Source organism: Coregonus clupeaformis, chromosome 30 (genome assembly GCF_020615455.1).
Source record: "Coregonus clupeaformis isolate EN_2021a chromosome 30, ASM2061545v1, whole genome shotgun sequence".
Lineage (NCBI taxonomy): Eukaryota > Metazoa > Chordata > Actinopteri > Salmoniformes > Salmonidae > Coregonus > Coregonus clupeaformis.
Window position 1 is genome coordinate 6,864,603 of NC_059221.1, and position 10,774 is coordinate 6,875,376.

Sequence of the window (10,774 nt, forward strand, 5' to 3'; positions counted from 1 at the left end):
GAAGAAACACAAACAAACATAAGTCCACTTTGGGTTACCTTCACTGACTCAACAGCATTGACCATCTTTTCCACCCAACCTGAAAATCACCCATGGATCAGCCAAAAGCCCTGGTTCCACCCTCTTACTCCCACTGGATCGAACTTATCTTTATCATAACCATGTCCATCAATGAAAGGCTCCGATACCGAGCTCCTCACAACACCTTCTACCCCTTCCACGCCTTCCATTTCACCTCCAGAACTCAAACTTGCGTCCGACTCACTCTGTTTGAACTTGACACCAATCTTCCTCGACATACCCTCTCCCTTATTATTGCTAGCTTCAACAGATTCAATCCCATCCTCTGCCTCCCTCAGTCTTCTCAACATCTTCTCTCTTTCCCTCCAATCCTCCTCCCTTAACCAATTATCCGACTCCTTCTGAAAATATTCAACTTTTCCAAGCCAAAATCTCATTTTAGCCTCCTCGAGAGACATGCTAAGCCCTGTACTCCCTCCACTTCAAACACACTACCGTCCTCAGCGCATATTATCATAATCAGTGATGTTACATTTGATACCGTAGCTCCGACGCATGCGTTGAAATCGCTAACTCTATCACACCGACAGCGTCATTGCATTTTGCGTTTGCCTTGCAGCGTTGCGTTGCAGAGACAGTTGCAGTGCGTTCTGTGTAGTGCATATGTTGTATTTATCAAACGTATGCTTCAAACTGTATGCATAGACGGCTTGACAGAAATGGTAGCAGAAGGTGAATATTGAACTTTTGTTGCACACATATCCAGATGATGCTGCGTACTATTTTGCGCAATGTCGGTGTGATCAAGGCTTAAGCAGCTAACTTCGAAGCAGTGTGCCAGTGCGTGTATCACTTTATCAGAAGTACGTCATCAATGACTTCTGAAGCTTTGTTTGATCACGTGCTTTTTCAAACCGTGTGTTGCAAAATGAGAGCTCCCACTGATTTCGCCTTGGAGCCTTTTCCGATTCTAAGCTGCTTTCAAACACTGACCTCTACTGGACACGTACTTACAAATATAGTTAGGATTTTGTACAAAAAGCCAATGACACAGTGTTATAATGAAAACAATGGAGAAATAATACCTCTCAGATAATCACACGCTGTTATTTATTGCTGACCATCAGATGTCACTATTGTGCATTGTGAACAGATAATGAAGCTCAGAGTAATTAACAATTTTTCAGCACAATCTGGTGAAAGCCCCGAAGCCTCAGTTTCCCATCACTAATCATAATTCAAATGTGCGCCACTAAAATCCCTGCATTAGAATGTTTCTGTTAGCCGATACATCCTGAAAATACACCATATTACTGGCCTGCTAATGTGCCTGGACCTTGTAGGTTAAACTGCAGAGAAAACCCCCATAACTGATCCTTAATGGTATGAGAGGACTGGGAGGGAGCCAGGGTTGCCATGTCTGCTCTTTGTTGCCAAATTGGACTACTTTTTTAAATGTTTTGGTCGCGGGTTGTGGGTTTTGGACTACTTCTAAGGGTGCGTTCGTAAATTCACTCTGGCTATCTACTCCAATTTCAGAGCACTCTCGTCTGAGTGTGCCAGAGTGCAGAATAACTGATGAATTTACGAACAATCAACATACGTTGAATACGGCCGGTGTCAGTAAATGTCGGCAAAAAAACGTAATTAAATTGTTGGCAGCAGCACAGTTACAGTCACCAACGCTCTGGATAACATGAAAACAGCCTAACCAGCTCTGCTAGGGCGAGTAAAATGGTCAGGGTGAGGTGTTCTCTCATTTGTGTCTGGAAGTAGCTAGCAAGCTAGACAACGTTAGCCAGTTAGCTTGGGTGCTTGACTGCTGTTGTGAGGTCAGAACGCTCAGATCAACCCTACACGGCCAGAGCGAACAGTGTGCGCTCTGAGAGCGAAACGCTCTGAATTTACGAATGCCCAGAGCGCACTCTGGCACTCCAGATTGAATTTACGAACACACCCTAAGTATTACTTGCTAAAGAATTTCTAAATAAAACTGATTAAATGGATTTTAACACACTTGTGTGAAACCCTATCCCATACTCTTCTACCGGGGTAACTGGCACACCCGGGACCAGTTACCCCGGTACTTAAAAAAAAAAGCGCCCCTTTTCTAAAAACAACATTTCATTAAATAATTTTAAAAAGTGTAAACTGTAGCCATTTATTTCCCTTCATAGTTTATTCACCTAAGCTTGACCTTCATCCACATACCAATTTTTTCTCTCCAAAAGTACCGTGTTTGTGTTCGCAATTAGACATGTTCTTAGGGGGGGGGGCTAGTTACCCCCTAGTACCCTACCATGAACAGCCACATCATATTTAGCTTATGTTGATTTAACAAAATAGTTGTTGGTGTTTTTTTGTTGTCACTGTATTAGACTAAGCATAGGTTATTAGATGATGTTGAAATGTTGAAGTTGAAATGGTGCTGGAATAATGGAGGCAGCTCCCGTTTTCTTTGCAACTTCTAAATCCAGAGTTGTTTAGTAGTCCGAAAATGTCGGAAACATTAGCTTTCTTGACCGTGCTGTAGGTCATGTAACTGTTTGTTACATACAATATGTTTTGTGGACTTCACCGGACAGATGTTGCTCTCCGGTTTTGTGATTAAACAAATATGTAGTTGAATTTATTCTGCCATTGTGTCTTATTATTGTCTCGGCCTTAGGCCTATATATCACGGTGTCAAGGCATATAAACGAACAGGTTATAGAGGAAACAATGCAATTATCACAACACATAGGTTGTAATATGGCTTATTTCTTTCTGGCTTGGCTTCCCCAGTGATTTTACCCACACAGCGCTACTGGGCAAACTGATTTAATAAATAACTTCAGTTTATTGTTATTGTAGTCTTATGTTATTATGCAATTATTAATGGCCATGTTTAGTTAATTAAATTGGAAGTTATCAGTTGTGATCATGGTCATAGCTCTATTGCGAATGTATCATTCTCCACATTTAATGTCAGTTTCATTGTGGACTTTTCCCTGAAATGAGATGTAGGCCTATCAGGGGCTATAGGCTACCTGCATCTAGCTCAGCAAACCATGGCAAAGTTGAATTGCAATTATAAGCCCAGATTTTAGTCAGAATGCCTATTGAAATAACAAGTAAATCTCGCAAATAGGCCATTTTATAACGGTTTGTAGTTTTAACATCTGGAACATAATAATGGCACAATTAACAGGAAATAGCCTAACATTCATGTTTTGAAGTTCATTCAAGTGTTTCTTGCACAGAGATTTCGAGATCCTCTGTCCAACTTTCATCACTCAACCTCTCCTGTCGGATTTATCTATAGTTATGCTCGTGCAAACGGGATTTATTTACAATTATAAACTGGGTGGTTTGAGCCTTGAATGCTGATTGGTTGAAAGCTGTGGTATATCAGACCATGTTCCAGCGATATGACAAAACATACTTTTTACTGTTCTAATTACATTGGTAACCAGTTTATAATAGAAATAAGGCACTTCAGGGGTTTGTTCAATGGCTAAGGGCTGTGTCCTACCACACCTCCTCGGGCCTTATTGCTTCAGCATAGCAGTCAAACAAGTTAAATCGACATCCATTGATGGAAAATGATCTGGCGAGTTTAATAAGTGAGAATTATCTTATGTCTTGGTGAAATATTCATAAGCTCGCATTAATTATTTTTTTGATGGAAACCCGAATTTTTCGAATAAAAAAAATGTCCATTTAAAATAACATCAAATTGATCAGAAATATAGTGTAGACATTTTTTATCTTGTAAATGGCTATTGTAGCTGGAAACGGCAGATTTTTTATGGAATATCTACATAGGCGTACAGAGGCCCATTATCAGCAACCATCAGTCCTGTGTTCCAATGGCACGTTGTGTTTGCTAATCCAAGTTTATCATTTTAAAAGGCTAATTGATCATTAGAAAACCCTTTTGCAATTATGTTAGCACAGCTGAAAACTGTTGTGCTGATTTTAAAGAAGCAATACAAGTATGAAAATGTATGCACTCACTAACGGTAAGTCGCTCTGGATAAGAGCGTCTGCTAAATGACTAAAATGTAAAACATTTTAATAAAATTGGCCTTCTTGAGACTAGTTGAGTATCTGGAGCATCAGCAATTGTGGGTTCGATTACAGGCTCAAAATGGGCAGAAACAAATAACTTTTCTTCTGAAACTTGTCAGTCTATTCTTGTTCTGAGAAATGAAGGCTATTCCATGCGAGAAATTGCCAAGAAACTGAAGATCTCGTACAACGCTGTGTACTACTCTCTTCACAGAACAGCGCAAACTGCCTCTAATCAGAATAGAAAGAGGATTGGGACGCCCCGGTGCACAACTGAGCAAGAGGACAAATACATTGGAGTGTCTAGTTTGAGAAACAAGCGGTATGCATTGATCAGTTGATTGACGGGCGTAGGACTGCAGAACGATAAACTGTCAGTGTTCTCTAGTGTGGATGCTCACCAACGTTTTTATAGTTATTGGCTTGGTGGATGGCCCTTAACTCTGACACAACACAACTAACGTTATTATCACAACAGAACTAGCCTACTAGTAGGTCTAGCTAACGTTAGCAAACTTAAATGAAATTAATATAAAATTACATTTATACACTTACACTTGTTTACTTGACTTTTATCATCTATAAATTGAAGATAGAAGATATGCTAACCGGGTCTCTATTATTAACTCCATAGCGATGAAGGCGGACCGGAAGCGTTTGAAGGCGGAGAAAGCAGATCTCGTCAACCAGATGCAGCAGCTCTACGCCACGCTGGAGAGCCGAGAGGAGCAGTTAAGGGACTTCATCCGCAACTACGAACAGCACAGAAAGGTATGACATGTCACACAAACACATACAATGCTGGGCATGCAGCAAAAGGCTTGAGTAGTTAGCTGTAATTAATATACAAAGTACACATCAATCGCACGCTTCATAGACGTTGTGTAATGATTGTCATGAACTTGTTATGTTATTGGGGTAAGTGATTGAATAGATGAATGAACGTGTCTGATTCCTTACTCGATCTAACACTATTCCTATGGTCTATTGCTCTCTCCCTTTCTCTTATCTGTCTCTCGCTCTCTCCCCCTACCACTCTCTCCCCCTCTCTCCCCCTCCCTCTCTCTGCCCCTACCACTCTCTCCCCCTCTCTGCCCCTACCACTCTCTCCCTCTCCCTCTCTCTCCCCCTACCACTCTCTCCCCCTCCCTCTCTCTCCCCCTCCCTCTCTCTCCCCCTCCCTCTCTGTGCCCCTCTCCCTCTCTCTGCCCCTCTCCCTCTCTCTGTCCCTCTCCCACTCTCTGCCGCTCACTCTCACTGCCCCTCACTCTCACTGCCCCTCACTCTCTCTCCCCCTACCACTCTCTCCCCCTCCCTCTCTCTCCCCCCCCCCTCTCTCTCCCCTCCCTCTCTCTGCCCCTACCACTCTCTCCCCTCCCTCTCTCTGCCCCTACCACTCTCTCCCCCCTCCCTCTCTCTCCCCCTACCACTCTCTCCCCCTCCCTCTCTCTCCCCCTCCCTCTCTCTCTCCCCTCCCTCTCTGTGCCCCTCTCCTCTCTCTGCCCCTCTCCCTCTCTCTGTCCCTCTCCCACTCTCTGCCCCTCACTCTCACTGCCCCTCACTCTCACTGCCCCTCACTCTCACTGCCGCTCACTCTCACTGCCCCTCACTCTCACTGCCCCTCCCTCTCTCTACCCCTCTCACTACCCCTCTCTGCCCCTTCCTCTCTCTACCCCTCCCTCTCACTGCCCCCTCTCTACCCCTCTCTCTCCCTCTCTCTCCCTCCCTCTCTCTGCCCCTCACTCTCACTGCCCCTCTCACTCTCCCTCTCTCTACCTCTCTCTACCCTTCTCTCCCCCTCCCTCTCTCTTCCCCTCTCACTGCCCCCTCTCTGCCCCTCCCTCTCTCTACCTCTCTCTACCCTCTCTCCCCCTCCCTATCTCTACCCCTCTCTCCCTCTCTCTGCCCCTCTCTCTCTCTGCCCCTCTCCTTTTAATTTCCTCTATCCCTACCCCTCTCCCCTTGTCTCTCTGTCAGGAGAGTGAGGATGCGGTGAAGGTGCTGGCTAAGGAGAAGGACCTGTTGGAGAGGGAGAAGTGGGACCTGCGGCGGCAGACCAAGGAATCCACGGAGCACGCCGGCGCCCTGCGCTCCCAACTGGACCTGAAGGAGAACAGGATCAAGGAGCTGGAAGCCGAGTTGGCCATGGTGAGACACACACACACACTCCTACATACATACACACAGACACGGAACATACACACACACAAAAGCACACAGATACAGAAGTGCACACACACACACGTTCGAGCCTGTTCAGCAAGCCAGGGTAAGTGGAAACTTAGAGGTTTGTTGCATCTGTGTTGCTGGATCATTACACTCCTTCTACACACTGTGAAGAGCAGACCATTTCAATGTGTGTGTGTGTGCCCTCCCTGTCTCCCCCCTCAGATAAGTAACTGTGTGACACAGAAAATGGAATACCGGGTGTTTGATCGCCCCGTTGACAGGGAGCCCTCCCCTAGGGTCATGGCGGTAAGAACGGTCCCCCTGCTCGCCCCTCTTTGTGACCTCTCTCTCGCTCTCTCTCTTGCTCGCTCGCTCGCTCTCTCTCTCTCGACGCGTGCCCCAATCCCCCTGATATTCTCTCCTGTGTGAAATTATTTCATGGAGTCCTGTATGCACCGGACCTGGGTTCAAACAGTATTTGAAATCTTCCAAATGCTTTCGCTGTGCTTGATTGAGCTTGCCTTGTGCAACGGAAACCAATGTGCCAACCCCGTCCATCTGGCACTCCAGGCAGGCTCTAGCAATTGAATACTATTTGAACCCAAGTCTGGTATTCACGTGTATAACTAACCCCCTGGTTGATGCCAATGGTCATATAACCTCCTAAAGGCATGATCCCTAAGTCAATTTGTGGATGATTTGAATGTGCTCAATCTGATTGACCCCTTTCTTGGTTTCATGTAACTCCTGACTGGAAGGATCATCTGGTGTGGTTGTTAGGAAACTGCATTGATTAATTAATTAACCGAGTTCCCCATAAGGGCTCATGGTTTGACCAGGTAGATGGTTGGCACTCTGTCCTGCATGTCTAAGGATTGTGAACGGGTGATTAAGGTGGTGTTGTTGGTAATCCTGGTGACGAGGATGATGATGATGATGATAAAAGGGTGACAATGATGGTGATGCTATGGGTGGTGATTATGGTGGTGTTAGTGAAGATGACGGGGTGATAATTGTGGCGATAATCATAATAATGTTGTTCGTATCTTGCTGCCTGGCATGACAGTATTATTTCACTGTACAGTACAACATAATGTCACAAAGCATGATGCACTAGCCAGTTAACTTTCATTCTGAAATAACTTCATATTTACAAGTTAGGCTGATATTAGCTTAGAAACTACTTAGCAAAAAAAATAAAATTGACCAAACTATTTCTCAATGTTTCACAAAATGACTGTAGCTGACTAATTTGATCATGCTTTGTGATACACCCAGTTTTATGCTGTTTAGTCCACACAACATGTCGCCCTGTCACCTACAGTAGAACCTGATGAAAACAATCAAATTGGCCATGCTTTTTTGTCCTACCAGATCCAAGATGAGAAGGTTCTAGCTAGTGTGTCCCTCGGTCCTTCGGCTCTTGTTGGATCCAGTTGTCCGGGATATCAGGTCCCAGGCTCCCATGACTGTTATGATTATTTATTTACAAGTTAATGACAATTAGATTTTTGCTTTAGCGCCATCTCTACCTGATAGAGCAGATCTAGTCTCACGTGCGGTAGTGAGCTGTCTGGCGCGAGAGACTCATTGGGAGACTAGAGCAGACCCAGAAGTTCTGACTGAACGGACGCACATTTGAGTTCCCCAGGCCGGTCTATTTACTTTGTGTTATAATTTATGCTATGAAATCCTGTGATATCATTGGGGCAGTTCCCCCTCATGGGCTGGCCGCCACTGTTAAATTCTATCTTGCGAAGAGTCATGAATAGCCATCTTGCTGTAGGAAAAGGTCACAAAATAGGCAGTGGTTAATGCTGCATGGGGCTGATGTGTGTGTGTGTGTGTGTGTGTGTGTGTGTGTGTGTGTGTGTATGTCTTCCCTCCTAGGCGAAACAGTCTTTAGTGACCCTGACCAAGGATGTGCCCAAGCGGCACTCTCTGGCCATGCCCACTGAGGTGGTTGTCAACGGCAACAACCAGGAGTGGGTGATGCACGCGGACCTGCCCCTCACCGCAGCCATCCGTCAGAGTCAGCAGACCCTCTACCACGTCCACACAGGCCACCCCACTGACAGACAGGGTAAGACACACACGCACACACTCAGACGCATTCATCCACAGACACAGGGTGACACTGGTGGTGCTGCATTGCAGCGATATGTTCCTGAAGTCTTGACGTGTGGTAAAAAAACGTATCTGTATATTCGTCTGACTTTACAAACCATTGCTTGCTCATAGTTGGTTAAAATCACATGACGCTCACCAGATTATGTCAAAAGTGTTTCCAGCTGATGTCATCAGAAACGCTTATCTTTTTGCCTATAAAACATAGAAACCCATAATTTTCACATATGTTGATGTTGGGGTGGTGTTGGAGATGAATTAGTTTATTTTTATTTTTATTGACCTTTAACAACCCGTTGACCTTGTTTCAAACATGTGTCCATCCCCCGTCTTCTTTCGCCCAGTGGCTGCGGTCAGGGTGAGCCCGTGTCACTCCCGCCAGCCCTCCGTTATCTCAGATGCCTCGGCCATGGAGGGTGACCGCTCATCCACCCCCAGCGACATCAACTCCCCTCGCCACCGGACACACTCCCTCTGCAATGTAAGAGCTGCCCGCCCACCGCCGCATCGCTCCAAGTAATCAACTCCTTCACAACTCTTCTCTACTCCTAATCTCTCCCAACATCTGTAAATAACTCCCATGCTCATTGACAAGACAGCATAAACAAATATTGGACCAGGGCACTCTACTCCACCTCCCCCTCTCTGAAAGCCTGTCCCATGTGCTGTAATTAAGTCAGTTTCACCAGAACAGCCAGACTTAGACTTCACCAAAAAGTGGGTTTTCTTTGGGATAGCTGCCTAATATGCCTACATAGAGTTGCGTTACGAATGAGAGGAATTCAATATTGACCAAAAAGTGGGTTTTCTTTGGGATAGCTGCCTAATATGCCTACATAGTTGCGTTACGAATGAGAGGAATTCAATATTGACCAAAAAGTGGGTTTTCTTTGGGATAGCTGCCTAATATGCCTACATAGAGTTGCGTTACGAATGAGAGGAATTCAATATTGAATTATAACAATTGGGCTGACGTGTTGGTTTCTGGCTAGTGTTGGATCATTTCCTATGAAACTGTTATGTTGACGTTATACCAGCCACTTCAACTGTGGTTTTCCCACTTTCTCTTCATTTGTTCATTTCTCTGAATGTGCTGACTATTAGATAGCAGACACGTGCCTGGCTAGTTCACTCAGTATCACCTCGTCCTTCTCAGTCATTCTCTCTCTCTATCGCCTTCCCTCACTCACTGTAGCTGTGTCATTTCTCTGTTCTTCTCATCTCTTCATCTCATTATCTCTGATCTCGACCGCCTCTCTCTTCCTGCAGTCACTAGAGGATCTGGAGGACCAGAAGCGTAAGAAGAAGAAAGAGAAGATGGGCCTGGGCTCTCTGTCACGTGTCTTCGCCCGGGGCAAGCAGCGCAAGTCAATGGACCCGGGTCTATTTGATGGTACTTCAACTCCCGATTATTACATAGAGGAAGATGCAGACTGGTGAAAAGGTGGCAGAGAGTCCTACCTGTGTCCCTGAGTGGTGACGCGTACGGATGTTTTCGTGTGTGTTTGGCCGTATGTGTGGGTGTGTGTTTAGCCGTGTGTGTGCGTGTCCATGGTTGGAGGCCATGTGAGAGAAGCCTGAGGTGCATCTTGCTTCGCTGAAGTGTAAAACATTACAAGCAAATTGCATCTGTATGTACAGTATTGTAAATAGTGGACAGTGTAACCACCCTTAGGGGAGAGTGGGGTATGGTGAGAATTTTTTTAAACATTCAGCATCACTACGTCAAGGGAAATATAGTATTCTTTCTAACAAAGATATCTACATTTCAGGATGTTGTGTATCCCTGGAAATAATCAGAATTCATGTAAACATAACATAGGTTGTTCAAAAGAAGTGGTCTCTTAGCACAACTTATTCCAGGTATGGGGTAAATTGAGCATAGGAACAGGGTAAGTTGAGCTGCCTTCAAATGTTTATACTGAATGAAATATTACCACTACCTTTTTAAAACCATGTCTATCTTTATTTCCCAAACACAATTCAACACAATCACTTTTAATCATTTTGAGCATCTTAACGCTGGCTAAACACCTAACAACTTTTTAAAACATTTTTAACATAGGCCCTGTTGTTACCGCATATCCCAGCGATATTGCCTTGAATCACACCTGGGAAGAAAGCACTTCAACTTGCCATTGGCTCAACTTGCCCTTGCTCAAATGGCTAAATTTACCCCAAGCAACTATTTTGACTATATTAACCCACACAGCTACAAGGATGCACTTTCATGCTAGTTTTAGGACCTCATATTGAAGCTTATAGAGACTCCAACTGATGTATAGAAATGTTTTAAAACTCGGTTACATCAGGGTTGTTATTTATTTTTATATATATATATATATATATATACATATATATACGTACAGTTGAAGTTGGAAGTTTACATACACTTAGGTTGGAG

General features: G+C 44.6%; 1 protein-coding gene across 1 annotated transcript in view; it reads left to right on the top strand.

Moving 5' to 3' along the window:
* Positions 1-10,117, top strand: part of LOC121545959 (kazrin-like) — a 367,424-nt gene extending 357,307 nt beyond the window's left edge. Inside the window, exons 5-9 of the mRNA XM_041856909.2 lie at positions 4,709-4,845; positions 6,052-6,222; positions 8,134-8,326; positions 8,715-8,851; positions 9,640-10,117. Coding sequence (XP_041712843.2) covers positions 4,709-4,845; positions 6,052-6,222; positions 8,134-8,326; positions 8,715-8,851; positions 9,640-9,810 — 809 coding nt within the window. The 3' untranslated portion in view covers positions 9,811-10,117. The remainder of the gene's footprint in view (positions 1-4,708; positions 4,846-6,051; positions 6,223-8,133; positions 8,327-8,714; positions 8,852-9,639) is intronic.
* Positions 10,118-10,774: the final 657 nt, after the last annotated feature.